The sequence below is a fragment of the Epinephelus moara genome, chromosome 7, assembly GCF_006386435.1.
Source record: "Epinephelus moara isolate mb chromosome 7, YSFRI_EMoa_1.0, whole genome shotgun sequence".
In the NCBI taxonomy this organism is placed as follows: domain Eukaryota; kingdom Metazoa; phylum Chordata; class Actinopteri; order Perciformes; family Serranidae; genus Epinephelus; species Epinephelus moara.
Genome location: NC_065512.1, coordinates 7,639,379 through 7,653,888, shown reverse-complemented (window position 1 = coordinate 7,653,888; position 14,510 = coordinate 7,639,379). Strand labels below are relative to the sequence as shown.

Genomic DNA, 14,510 nt, shown 5'->3' with positions numbered 1-14,510 from the left:
GACTATCAACAGATCATTTTCACTGTCTATTTTTACTGAGCATTTGCACGCCACGTAGAAATATAGGTTACATCTCTACATGAACCGCAGCCTAGCCACTCTGCTCACGCAGGCTGTGTGGCTGCTCTAACCTTTGAACATAGGCGGCAAAATAAAAAGCACGAGAATCATTACGCATTTCATCGATCTTGTGTCTTGAAAACAATCACATTTTCTAAAGAGCTGTCAATGGCCTGGATGCATAAGTAGGCTTGTTTTTATTAAAGAAATGCAGCCAACAATAATTCAGTGATAAACACATTTCACTTCATATAATTCTTCAATACACCACAATAAAAGTCCTCACTTATTTTGTTATTTAAAAACTTTTATTTATGAAACAGCAAAATAAGGAAGTGTTGAGTTTCATCAGCAGTATCACAATCCCTATACAGGTGAAGGCAAACATGAAAGTAAAATAAAGCAGATTTCTTCAGTACAAATAGGAGGCAGGACAGAAACTTAACTCTTTAAGTTAAAATCATTTTTCCTTTTGGTCTTTTGCACAGACATCAGTTAAGTCTCACAAATATACACTTGTTTGATGGGGCTGTCAGGGGGTTGGCTGTGGTCAGTGCAGTGTTAATGTCGTTAACGAAAAATATGACAAAAAGTACTTGTCAACAACATTTTTTTCTATGATGAAGATGAAATGATGAGCTAAAAAGATCTTGCTGCTGAATGGATTTTCATGATTTAATGCTGTTGCTGTTTGACTTTCAGGTAGGAGTGTCAGTTATCAGGGTATCAGGGTACAATTCCTAGTTGTCTCAAATTAGTTTTGTGGTGTCAAAGTTGTTGAGACCATAAGAGATTTTGAACTTTTAAAATTGTGATAAGCAAGTGATCCCGTAAATCATGCTAAAATTTCAACACCTGATACAATGTTTTAGCATGATTCCTATATCTAATACCTTTATTAGCCCATTTGGATTAGTTTAAAGACCAAAACACATTTTGTCTAAAAGGGTGCCTGTAATGTGATGTGTTTTCATCAACTGAAACTAGACTAAAACTAAAAGGTGAAAAATGACTAAAGTATGTCTGAAACTAATACGCATTTTGATCTTAAAACAAAGACTAAATCTAAAACAGCTGCCAAAATCAACAGTGAGCCAGCAAGATGCCCCCACTACTTGACTTAAGGTGATCAAGCATGCTTTTGGTCCGGCTTTGGCTTGGCATGTTTAAAGTGATAATGGAAACGAAAATTGGCCCAGCATGGTTTGACATGGCGCGTCATAAAGTGCCACTGGAAAAGCCCTACTGGGTACCATTTGTGCCATTTAAATGTCTCTGGTACCAAACGGTAAAACCCATTTAACTTTAATTAAGGTATCCATTTAATCTAAATTTAACTGTTTGTGGATTTGTTCAGAAAACAAGCAAAACAAAAAAAAAACCCATACAAAGGCAATGATGTTTGACTCAAAATGAGGTAGATTTATATCACATACTGTAAGACACGTTTGAAAAGATGAAATACAATGATGTTACAGATACAAAAATTAATATAAACATATCAGCACAGCTTAAGATATGGCTGTCGGGTCAGTAGGTGGGGTTTTAGGCGGGAAAAAAAAGAGATCAATGGATATATTAGGGTTTTCATTGTGCCATTCCTTGAAGCAGTTCCTTTCAGCAGTGAGGCACAGAGGGACATCGCACTTCATGCAGTACACAGGTGTCTTCACATGGCATCTTTTGCAGTGCTTTCCGTTGTCGTCTCCAAAGTAGGCAGGCATGCAGACAGTTGGTTTTGGTGGTGGAGGTGGGGGTACTGATACTTCGGCAAACTCCAGCATGTCTACAGTTAGCTTTTCCCTGAAGTAGGTCTTGCTGTACGGCCTTTTCATGGTGGGACTGTTCTCTTTGAGTAGTTCCTTGTGGAGAAGGAAACTGTTGACCACAGCAACGTCTATAAAATGGTAAAAGAAGGTCCTGTACCATTTCTTAGTTTTGTGGTGCACACTGTACTCGTTAATCAAAGTGCCCCAAAGATCCACTGCACCCATGTTGCGATTGTGCGCCACAACAGGATCAGGAACTGTGACGTCCTTCATTTTCCATACACCAGCCTCTCTCGCTCTCCTCTTCACTGTCTGTCCGCTGAATGCTTCATGCACTGTAGAGCAAATGGTCACCTCATGTGTGTCCATCCACTTTACAAAGAGAAGGTTGTTTTTTCGTATCCACCGCATATCCCCCCTTTCTGCCGTTTGAGGTAGGTCATTCTGTACGGTCTTTGGAAAGTCAAATTGGGTTTTTGTTATTGTTCCACATGCACCAGTTTTTCGTCTGGACAATTCTTCAAAGAGGGCAGGGCTGGAACTGTCGACGAAAAGTGTGTAACCCTGACCGAGGAGAGGGAATTCCATAAGGTTCACTACTGAGGTGTAGCTCAAACGTTGGCCTGGAATGCGTGCGCTCTTCCCCTCATAGACAAAAAAATTCCATGTGTAGGCTGTTAAGGAATCTGCAAGCACAAATATTTTGTACGCCCTCTTTCTGGGCTTTGCCTTCTTGTACCGCTTCTTGTTTCTGCAAGCCTGAGATGCCACCATCCTTTCATCTATGGTTATGTTCTGGTAAGGCTGAAAGTGTAGTTTGCAGGCATTCACAATCTCTGTGTAAAGAGGTTTGATCTTGAACAGTCTGTCATACTCTGCAGTTTTCTTCTTACGTTCATTGACTTTATCTTCTTCTGGGCTGCTCATGTGCAGGGACCACATGATGGATTTAAAGCGATCCCGCGTCATTGTATCACCAGGGAATCGGAAGTTGTACGGCCATTCCTCTCTCCAGTAGTCCAGGCTGTCATGCACTTTTACGAGCCCAGAATAGATGATAATGGCCAGAAAAATGTAGAACTCTCTCACTGTCAAAGGTTTCCAAACAAACTTCAATCCAGCCTTCAGTCTCTTGGCAGCATTTGCGTTTGTGTTTGCAATGATGGTGGAGACAACAGAGTGGCTAAAGAACAGCTGGAATAGTGAAAGGGGAGTCCATGCGACGGTGGGGTTGAGGGTGGGGCCAGGTCTCCTGACGGGCTTGAACTCGAGTGGCTCTGGTCTTTTATCTCTCTCCTCTTTGTTATGCCACCCATCTTCTATCCCCTCTTCCTTCTCACTCAAAGGGGCAGTCCTGCTACAAGGGCATTTAATCAGACCCGCTGACTTTTTTGATGGCTCTGGTGTATAATCTTCATCATCATCATCCTCGGCTTCACTTTGGAAACAAGATAGAGGAGAAGAAAGTCAGGAGTGGACCACAAATGCACTCATTCACTGGCAAATAGTTTTGAAAATGTGACTCAAAACATAAAAGTGATTTTATAGACTACAGTGATGTATAATTAGAAGCAGCAGTGACCAGAACTTGTAAAATATTATGATAGCATGTGTTATTGTCTCAATTTAGTCTATTAACTTTTGTTGTTATACATTAAACTTATATAAGTATAACATAAAGATGACATACCCTTCCATCGGTGAATCTTCACTAAGGCAATCTGCTCTTGCTCCGTCCTTGTCGAGGCCAGGCTCGAGTTCAGTCAGGTCCTCATCGTCTGACTCTGAATCTATGGGAATTTTGGCAGTCCCGTTTGTCAAAGTTAGTATTCCCAGTAGGGGTGAAGTTCAGTATCTGACCAAATGTACTGCCTTCTGTTCCTGAGTTATGGTGTTAAATAATGGCCGGAAAATTGTTTTTGCAGAATATTATGGTGTCACAGTGAAGCTAATCTCTCAAGACAGATTCTGCAATTTACATTGTAGAATCTGTCGGCAGCCCTGTGTGAAAGACGACTACGTTTTCAGTGTTTAATTAAGGTGGGCGAGGCGGAGGGTGGCGGGAGGTCGGACGCTTCCAGAGAGGGGGGAGGGAGAAATATATCAAAATAAGACAAAAATGGGAAAAACTGTCTCCCTCTTTTATTTTATGTTCAGTGTTTAATCAAGGCGGGATCGGGCGGCGGGATCGGGCGGCGGGAGGTCCGACGCTTCCAACGAGGGGAGAGGGAGAAATGTAACAAAATAATATAAAAATATATAAAAAACATGATTACTTAAAATGTTGAGCTGGCTTGAAAAGCTGGCTTCTCGCTTTTGTTTACACCCGTGTTCCAAAGATGGCGCTGACGCCCCACAATGCAAAGCGGCGTGACGTATTTTCACATTCTCTATTAGTACTGCTAACAGTAAATTAATGATTAAATCAACAAATTTAAACTGGTTTAATTATAGGAAATCAGAGTGATATTTAGCAACCATAACTTTAAGTAGACCTTTAGTATCTGCGGCGAACGCAAACAGGTCTATGGGAGGCAATTCATCATCATGTTGTGTCGAATGGAGAAACCACCGCAGGTCTCCAGCAGAGGACACTGCTGAGTCTTGTTTATTTTATATCTAGCGGTTTATACTAAAGAGTAAAGACACTATTGTAGTTGTTTTTGCTTTTCATGTGCTTATTTTTAGAAAAGAATTTGATTATCTTATTTTAATAGACCTACAGTTTTTAAAGAAACAATCTGTTTGCATTGCACTGTTTTCAAGGTTTTGTGTAATATTTACAGGCTGTTAAGAGCTAAATAAACCCTAAATAGTTTGCCTACAGCTGTCTCCTGCTTTCTGTTATAGCTACTACTTGCACACTTCTGGTATGCTTTTCATTTATTTGCGTTGGAACTTGGCAGAAGAATCTACAAAAATAACCAAGCTCTAACTACAATCATTTTAAAAATGCCCCCATTTTTTTTAAGAATGTGGGGGCCAAAACTGCCCCCAAAATATTTTCTTAATTTCATACCCTGGANCTAAACTCTGCTGGTTTTCTACCTGGAAGTATTTGTAAACAAGGCGATTCCCTGGGGGCACTGCCTGAAGTGAAGGGGTTGAGCGATCCCCGAGGCCCCTACACTTCAACTACGGGCAGTGCCTCCAGAGGTAAAGGAAGGGGAAAAAAAACAACAACAACAACAACAAAAAAAAAAAAAAACCCAACTCTTTTTTTTTTTTTTTTTTTTTTAAACCAATGGATTTCCAGATTGCAGTGAAGCTGACCGTTGACCTTTTGAATATAAAATGTTATTGCTTCATTATTCATCCTATTGGTGTGTCAAATTTTGTCATAACTAGCATATGATTCTCAAAAAACATTCAGTGAGCTTTGACAACCAAAATCTAATCAGTTAGTCTAAGGGACCGTACATGTGCTGCATTTTTTGTGCCCTCAAATCCATTGTTTTCTAACTAGACACAAAACAGATGTGCGCAAATGCCAGAGGGACACCATCACGATGTGCAAGCGTTTCTGAGTGCCTCTTTTTCAGGGCATGAGGCATAGTTAGACATTGATTTTGGTGCATTTTTTGTGCAATGTCAGATTAAGAAAAAGTCCTTTAATTTCCTCCTATGACCAAAAAATGTCACACCACCTTTCCCCTGGTAAAATTATGAATATTTGATCAATTCCTGCAGGGTTATTCATTTCATTATTTTTATTCAAATGTTTTTAAGACATTTTTTCACTTTTAATAAGACTGTCCTCTGTCAGGCACTGTCCTCCTCCAACGCATAATGCACAGCATTTCCATGTGTGGTTCTTGCACAGAAATATGCCACACTTGGCACAGACATTGCGAACCCTGCACCGCTTGAGGGTCTTCGGGCACATTTCGCAAGGTTGTCGTCCTTGCCCCTTTGCTTGGGCCTCTTCTACTGGAGGAATAAGTCCTGAGGTGTCCTCATCATCATCCTCATCGCGTGGCTCCTCCTTCACTGCGACTGCCTGGGCTGCTTGGACTAAAGCAGCGGCACTTGGTGTCCGGGGAATCCGCTCACGCTGGAGGATGCAGGGGGTCACCAGCTCCTTTCCTAGCTGCTCCAGGAAGATGCGGCGGCGTTTTTTTTTGGTGATTTCCCACTTTGGACGCAGGCATGTCCACAGGACGTAAGAGTTGTAAGCAGAAACATCAAGTAGGTTGTAAAACAGCGCCATCGGCCATCTGGAGGTCTTCCGACGGCAGCTGTAAGTGGTCACATACTGGGGGGCACAGACAATAGAATAAACTATTGCTCATCAAACTCAAATGTATTCTTTATTTAACTGCAACAAATACTGAATAATAAAAGCACTAAATATATAGTTCAGGCATGCCAGGATATAAATTTCAGTAATAATAAAAATAAGCATATTAATGTGTAATCTCGCACACACCTTTTCCAGGTTGTCCACGCCACCCTTGCACCTGTTGTAATCGAGAATGATTGTCGGCTTCTGGTGGGCTTCCTGGCTGACGGAGGCATCTCTGTGCTTTGTGGACATCAGCACAACACCTTTGCCTTTCTTGGGTTTGTATGACACCGCAGTGTGGGTCTCTGTGTGAGCGAAGATGCTGGAGGGCTCCTCTCTGCCTGACATGGTGAGGAGTTGGGGAGGGAGCTCAGGTTTTGAATTGCGGACCATGCCAACCATGGCCATTTTCCTTTGCAGTAGCTCTGCGCCAAGCTCATAGCTCGTGAAAACATTATCAGTGGTGACTGTGCGTCCCTTCAGTCCCTGTGTCATCTGCAGCACCACTCTCTCTCTCTGGCCAACCTCTCTTGATGCCCCCTCCTTGCCGCTGTAGATGGCCATGTTCCAGGCGTAGGATGTTGACACGTCCACCAGGGTCCAGACTTTTATGCCATTCCTGGCTGGTTTGCTTGGCATGTATTGTTTGAAGCTGCAGCACCCCTTGAAGGCGACCAGCTGCTCATCTACACAAACATCCACCCCCGGGTTGAAAACAAGAGGAAGCCGCCGAACCCATGGCTCCCATACTGGCAAAATGGCAGCCAGCTTGTTGTCACTGAGCCGGTTTCGCCGGGACAGTTTATCATCAAACCGGAGTTTCATGGCAAGTTCCTCAAATCTTTTGTAGGACATTGTACCACGAAACACCGGGCGGCCCATCTCCTCCCCCCACAAGCTGCGAGTGCTTTCTCCCCGGGAACGATACAGCCCCGCCAGCAGCAGCAGGCCGAAGAAACCCCTCAGCTCCGTCTCGGTGATTTCTTTCCAATGACCTCTGGTCCGCTGTCCTTCCAGGTTGGTCATTCTGAGGATAAGCTGGATCATGTCATTCGTTAGAAATAAATCCAAGCAGGATGTCAGCCGGTCTGTTACGTTTCTCTTGGCATACGCTGTCGGCCCTGGGACTGGTGTTGTGGGAGGCTGCACATAATGATGCATTTGCTCAGCAGAGGGTGACCACTTGATGTTCTTATTCCTGGAGACCCATTTTGTTTCCTCCTTTTCCATCGGGTTATCATCCTCATCCCTCATCTCATTTTCTCCGGGAAAACGGGAATATTCATCCTCAGAGCTCTCTTGTATCTCCGATGGCACCCAGTCCTCACCAGATGAGGAGACTGAATCGGAATCCTCCATTGGGATAGAGGAGGCTACAGAGCCCGGGCTTGAATTGAGGTGGTCGCTGACTGGAGACATGTGGCGGGCTCTCTCTGGTTGGAGGGGCAGGGGTTCAGCAACGGACGTGGCAGGGCCTGGAGCTGCTGAGTCGGGTCGGTCACTGGAGGAGGCCAAAGGAGGAGCTGCCGAACCGGATCGGGGAATGCGAAAGTGAACTGATTGGCCTACATGATTGGTCGCACAATTACATGAACAGTTGTGGAGCTGGTTACATTTATAAGTTTACAGCGGCTGCACCTGCAAACACACACTCCTGCTTTAGGCAGCATTATTTAGATTTTTGCACTTTGCAATTCAGTGCACTGAAAATTGTTATGGTAAAGCTAATAATGTTGTTGGGCAAGAGGGCATGAGTTCATGTTGATATCTGAATTTAAATGGAGGACATTGTACTTCTCTTTGATTTGTTTACTTGAAAGACACATGAATCAGAGGGAATTAAAAAATGCTATGGGAATCACAAACTCCCCGTTTCCCCAGCTGTGCATGCACATACATGCATATACGTACATGTACGAATCAGAGCAATGAAAAAGTGCCATGGGAATCACAGGCTCCCTGTTTACTTGGCTTGTGCATACGCTTGCATGAACGTGCACCACTATAATGACATGGGGGATAGAACTGAGAATGACCTACATTCATCTTTGTTTCAATGGAGATAAAAAATGTGGTTTTAATGGAAGTCAACCTTCCAAATTTTAGTTAAAGGGGATTCAACTGTGTTTTTTTTAAAATAACAGTGTACAAAAGGTGTTATAATTACAAGTCATTCGAAATCCAAACTTCAATAAAAACTACCCATCTCTATTTAATATAAAGGCTGAGGAATGATCAACCAAAATGAACGCAGAAAATACAACTCGAGTGAGCAAAAACTGGTCAAAGAGGGCATCCTGTTCACATATTCCTTTACACGTGGAAATTCACCACATTAAATATGCTAAAGATGCTATACCTGCTCTATCATTGGGATTTTAAGAGGAGGGGATAAAGTTGAGTAACAGTGAGGTTGTGTTTTCAAAAACTGTCTTGTTGCTGTGGGGTCACTTTAAAATCTATAACTGGAAGTTAAAAAAAAAACATTGTGTTGATTAATGTGTGCCTTTTTAAGCATCCTTAACTACATCAGAAAATCACCAACAAACTCCTTCACAACTTCTAGCCAGTCAGTAAACATGAGTCAGCTAACTGTCTGAGATGTAAATGGAAATACTCACTTGGTGATAACGGTGCACCCGACAGGATCTCATCTTCGCCGTTCAGATGTTTCTGGAAGTCGTCCAGAGTCATCCAGTCCAGGTTGAGGTCCATTCCTAAACTCAGAGTGGCTTGGCCCTTGTCTGTTAAGCACACAACGCACAGAGAGATGCTTCACTAGCTGGTAGGTTGAAACCTTGCACACTGCAACTCATATTAACCTCAGAAAATCTTGCTTTAACATGTTTTAAACCTCAGTAAGTGTAGGTTACTAGGTTTAACATATTGTGCTGAGGGAAATGTGAAATCTGAAGTGAAACAACAATCTGATATTTGAAAGCAAAGATCAATATGTGCTCAGTGGCCAGTTAGAAACACACCAGATTTGTCAGCGCACTCTGGAGGGTCCTGGGTGTCCTGATTGTCATCACATGCCATGAAGAGTCTGGGCTCACTGTCCTCTCTCCTTTTCCTCCTTTCCTCTCCCGGGGTCTTCCTCTCCCAGCCGGGCCGCTGCGATTCCTCTGGCCTCTCTTTCCGCTCCCGGGAATCCTCTCCAGGTTTCGGCTTCGCCGCGGGCTCCTCTGCTTCCCTCTCGTCGCTGTCCAGGCTGAAGCCGTAACTCTGGCCAGGTCTGGAGACTAAAGGGGGAGCAGAGAAGGCGTCATATTTCAGGGAGTCATAAAGAGCCTGGATGGCCTTTTATCTTCAATCCCAACTGTCAATCAAACCTACTTAAAATAGCTGTTTTTAAATATTTGGTTTGTTTGACCTGGTGGTAGGTTGCTCTTTTACTGAAGTCAGTTTGGGTTGATGTGACTATACATCTTCTGAAATTATGAAAACTGATTACTCAATGTAATTTTCTGTTTCTGTGCCTGTGTGTCATTCATACCATCTGATTGCTTGGTCTTCTCCGTCTTCTCAGGCTCTGGTTTCTGAGCTGGAGACTCTTTGGTTGTCTTGGGGATCTTCTCAATCTTTCCTAAAAGCTGAGGTTGGGGGAAAAAAGTAAATGTTAACAGCAGGGTCCATGAACACATTAAAAAGGTGGCTGCGGTAAATAAGAAATGAGTTCACCATTTGACATAAGTCTCGCTTATACTGCAAAAATTATGTCATAAATGTGGTTTGTTTATCGAATTCCTATGAAATATTAGTCAGGCTCACAATGTCCTGATTTCAAACTTCGTTCAAAATCTTTTTTTTCTATACATTTTTGTAAACTTTTATTTTGTGGTTACCTAACATTACCGATGACTTAGGCATTTTCTGCACTTTCTGTCAGGAGGTCTGTTCAACTTTGCATTGGCTGAATACCAATTATTCCATGTTTAACAAAGCTTGATCAAAGATAAAAGTCTCGGAGGTGAGGACTGATGTCTTATTAGCAACAAACTTTTAGCAGAAAAGCTACATTGTTTAGCAGGTTGGTTTTAGTCTGGGCAAAAAACATGGAGTACAGATGAGACTTTTTAAAGTAGCTGATAGCAGTTAGCAGCTAACTCAAAGAAGAACAGCGGCCGAAAATGTCCACAAACTGGGGAGACAATGAGGTCTGGGAGCTCCTCACCTCTGAGCAAAGGACGAGATCAAGCAATATATAACAGGGATGCTAAATGACTGCTATTGCCTTGTTGTGCCATGTTATTATTTAGAAAGCATTGCCAGACATGCATGTTATATGTCACACTAGACACTGATGTTGTGTTATATGTCGCGCCTCTTTTGCTTTCAGAACGCTGGCAATCAATCTAAAATCACACACTGCGGTGGCATGATGCTGCTGTTGTTTGGTTCTATATTAAAAAAAGCAAAGCTGGTGTAATGAAGGGTGTTTGTTGCAGCAGCTCAGCACTGTTTGTAAGTTCTGTATCTGTACACAACACCAGTAATCCTGACAAATGTGCTACAGGCATTAGACAAGAACATAAAGGTGTCTGTCGTTTATGAGGTTGTTGCACAGTAATTCTTAATATATATTCTAAGCAATGGAAATTAGTGTCATTAACCTAAAAAAATCTGAACTGAATGTCCACCTATAGTTAAAAAGTGAAAAATGCTAACGTTAACGCAACACAATAAAAATATAATTAAAGCTCTAATACTGTACCTTTGAAGGTTTGCTGCTGATCTTATCTGCAGGGGGCTGATGCACTGGCTGCCTGCGGGGGGCGCGGTCCTTAGCCTCACAGTTTAACAAGAACTTCTCAAACAGGTTAGTGGAGCCCGTGGCGTCCTTCTGTCCTAGCACCTCCTCTTTAGCCACCTCATCCTCCTTCACCTTGGTGCTGCTGGCCGCTGTGACAGAAGACGTGGAGGACGATGAGGACGTGGAGGAAGACGGGACCTTGGGTGGTGCCGACGTGCTGTCCTGCCCTTTGCTCTTAGCCTTCTTGTGTAAGATGGAGCTATCGCTGGAGTCTGAGTGTGGGGCGGCGTCCTCTTTGACTTTAGTGGTGAGGCTCTTTAGTTTTTGGAGGCTGCTTTCTTTCTGGGCAGCTTCTGGTTTTTTGCTCTTCTTGTCACTGATGAGGTCCTTAATGCCCTGCAGCTTCACCTCCCACTTCCCCTTCTTCTGCTTGGACTTGTCGTCCAATCGTGCTTTTTCGGCTGACTTTGCTGCAGTGTCTGTTGATGCACTATCGTCCATTTGGGACTCTGACGGGCCGTCGCTCGGCTCGTCCTCCAGAGGTGCATTGGCCTCGTCTTCAGAGGTTTCAATCTTCCTGTCCCTCTTCCCTTTCTTTTTCTTCCCCTCCTCTCCCTTCTCTCTCTTGTGCTTTCCTCCCTCTTTTCCCTTTTCCTTCTTGTGTTTTTTGGAGGGAACAGGCTCATCGTCGTCCTCCTCAGAGTCGACAAGCCGCTTTTTTGAATCAGTCTTTTTCTCTTTCGGAGGAGAGGGTGGAGTCGGGGCTCTCTCCTCTTCCTCATCTGTCTCTGGTGCCGGCAGAGGCCTGAAATCCTCCTTCCGTTTATCTTTCTTCTTTTTCTTCTTCTCCTTCGGAGGTGGCTCATCTTCTTCCTCTTCCCGGACCTTTGTCTTTTTTTTCTTCTTCTTCTTGACGGGCGCCTCTGTCGGACGTTCTTTGTCACTGTCACTTTCAGAGTCTGCATCAAACACATCGCTTTTTGTGGGCAGCAGCTTCTGACGGGAAAGCAAGAGAAACAGTGTCACATTTTAAAATTATATACTGTCTTGTCTTCTGGCTCAAGGTTCTCTGTGGAGTTTTAGACCTCTAGAAGCCCTGGGGAGTTGTTTATGAGTGGGTCCCAATTGTGTTTATCACCACACACTTGCACATGAATTACAATAGGTCCTACTAATGATGTCGCACTATTCCTCTGTTCTAGAGGTGGCAGTAACACACCAAAATATGCAACAAGACTGCAAGCTGAGGCCTGTACTATGAAGCCAGTTCAACTTAACCAGGATATCTTTTATTTATCTGGTTTGACAAACCGTAACATGGGCCGACTGGATAACTGGTACTGCAAAGCTGGTTATCAACTAGTTCAGTCAACTCTGGGTTTTCCTAACCAGCCACGAGTGCGTTATTGTGTACTGAATACAGTACAGTTCCTATTCTGTACGCCCGACTGTCACTGAGACTTACCACAGTCTTCTTGGCTTCAGCCTCTTTCTTGGCCTTGATTTCAGCCATGGACTTCTTAAAGGCTAAAAGGACCTCGCGACAGTCCTCCAAATGGGCCTCTGGCTCCCAAGTGTCATCGTCAGAGCAGTAGTTCTTCCAACGGACTCTGTAGAGCACTTCACCCTGAGGACAGACAGAGAGGAGTGTGAAGCTCGAGTGTGACGCTGTGTCTGGTAATGGCCAGGATAACAGCTGACTATTTCACCAGCAAACAGAATCTAATGAAGGCTGCCTGCAGGCAAACATGGCTGACACAATAAATAAAATGAATAATTACAGTATTTTGAATGGAGGTTTTTTTTCTTTTCTTCAGTCACTGGTTGTTTTCATGACAGATTACATATTGTACAAGTCAGCAAGAGTTCATTGGACAGGAAAAGCAAAACAATTTATGTTTTTTAAAGCCTTGAAAGCAGAGTTTAGAAGATTTAAACTCAGCCATTAAGAGAACAAAGCAATGCTAAAAATAATGTGAAATAATAGTTTTCATTGTAAAACGACAGAGAAGTCCTGAGTGAGTCACTGGGTGTGACTTCTTGTAAACAAAAATAGTTGGTCTAAACTTATATTTAAAAAAAAATGTTATGCTTTTTGTTGTCAGGGCGTTATTGTGACACAGGGGAGACAGTTCGCTGAAGAACTGTAAATGATTCCTAAAGCTTAGACTTAGATTAAATGAGCTAAAGAATGTTTTACACTTTCTGCTCACTGTTTTTGACCTGATAATAAAAAGAGTCAGAGTTAATTATTAGTAAGTTTGTTACTTAAAATCAGTTGTGTTTGGGACAAGCAGGACATTGAATATTACTTAAAAGGTGCTATTGATAACACAAACCACTAGATGTCACAGTCCCCCCTCCACCCTTACATTGCATTCATGTCACCACACTGCTGCTGCTTATTACAAGTGGTTGCAAGGCTCCATAGTTCATGGACGAGTGGACAGACAGACTCTGTCTTGTCAAGTGATGAATTATTTGTGGTGGAGCAATGCATTCATTTTGCAACATGCAGCTAAATGAACTACAGATTTGGGTTGCTTTGTGTGGTGGTGTTTCAGGATTCATGTAATGTAATCTGTGGTAATCTTATGATATGGCTAGCTAGTTTTAGGTGACCTCGTATTTTGAACGGAGAAAGGCTGCTGCTTTAAATCACAGGTAAGGAAAGAAAATGCTGTTTTATATCAATAGGCTGCATCTTTTCCCCCCTTTTCACCCCTGATTTCTGGCACCAGCCTACATGAATGTTATTCTCATGACTTGCTTCACTCTCGAGCTGTCTGTTTATCATGAGACTACTGCTGTTGTAGCAGCGTGAGCTCCACCCGCCCTGCATACACACAACAACAGGGCTGTTAGTATCAACATGGCAATTGTCACCTGATGGTCATTTAACTGCTTTAATGACAGAGCTGATCCATTTTCAGTGACCCCTCCACTTACTACTTACGACAATACCAACAGTGTGATACTATTGGCTCACAAGCCTTCTTAAAAATGTCAAAATTTTTAAACTTTGGAAAGTGATATGGAGGAAAAATTATACTTTTATTAAACACTTTTCTAAAATCTCTGTGGATGTTTTTTTTTTTTTTTTTAATTAAAATGTCATGCCCCTGAGAAGGTTACTAGTTGTGGAGTGTAACAAAGTACATTTACTCAAGTACAATTTTACTTTCTACTTGTAATCTACATTTCGGAGGCAAATATTGAACTTTTTCTCCACTACAGTTATGTGAAAACTAATCAACTCCAAAATGATGGAGTACCTTTATATGTGAAGCTACTCAGCGGTTTAAGTAATTAAAATTAGCTCAATCTTAACCAGCTGCAAAAATAAAATCAATGCATCATTAATCATGATCCAATAAAATAATATAGACAGGGTTCAACACTGTGGTTTTTTCGTCACTTGCCCAGTCGGGCAAGTTGGTCAGAGATCTACTTGCCCAAGTCAGTTTTTACTTGCCCTATAAAAATTGTTTAATTTAAGCGGCTATCAAATAACAAAGACTGCAGTTATTTTCATGTTATGTAATCTTTATTCACACTGTATTTATTAATTAAAACAACATATGTCATGTATTGTAGCTTCATTCCTACACAAAAATGACAGTGTCAGGGCTTAAAGTGAAAA

At 42.5% G+C, this 14,510-nt stretch overlaps 1 protein-coding gene across 7 annotated transcripts in view; it reads right to left on the bottom strand.

Moving 5' to 3' along the window:
- The window catches only part of mphosph8 (M-phase phosphoprotein 8), a 53,973-nt gene that overhangs the window by 33,936 nt on the left and 5,527 nt on the right, over positions 1 to 14,510 (bottom strand). For 3 of the 7 annotated variants that reach the window (XM_050049173.1, XM_050049168.1, XM_050049166.1), the window contains exons 2-6: positions 12,333 to 12,494; positions 10,829 to 11,863; positions 9,611 to 9,707; positions 9,096 to 9,356; positions 8,736 to 8,858 (exon numbers count right to left, since the gene is read on the bottom strand). In XM_050049173.1, the coding sequence (XP_049905130.1) occupies positions 8,736 to 8,858; positions 9,096 to 9,356; positions 9,611 to 9,707; positions 10,829 to 11,863; positions 12,333 to 12,494 (1,678 nt within the window). Of the gene's footprint in view, positions 1 to 376; positions 3,268 to 3,519; positions 3,620 to 5,060; positions 6,085 to 6,258; positions 7,680 to 8,735; positions 8,859 to 9,095; positions 9,357 to 9,610; positions 9,708 to 10,828; positions 11,864 to 12,332; positions 12,495 to 14,510 lie in introns of those variants that run through there. The other 4 variants (XM_050049172.1, XM_050049170.1, XM_050049171.1 and 1 more) reach the window with 4 other exon arrangements.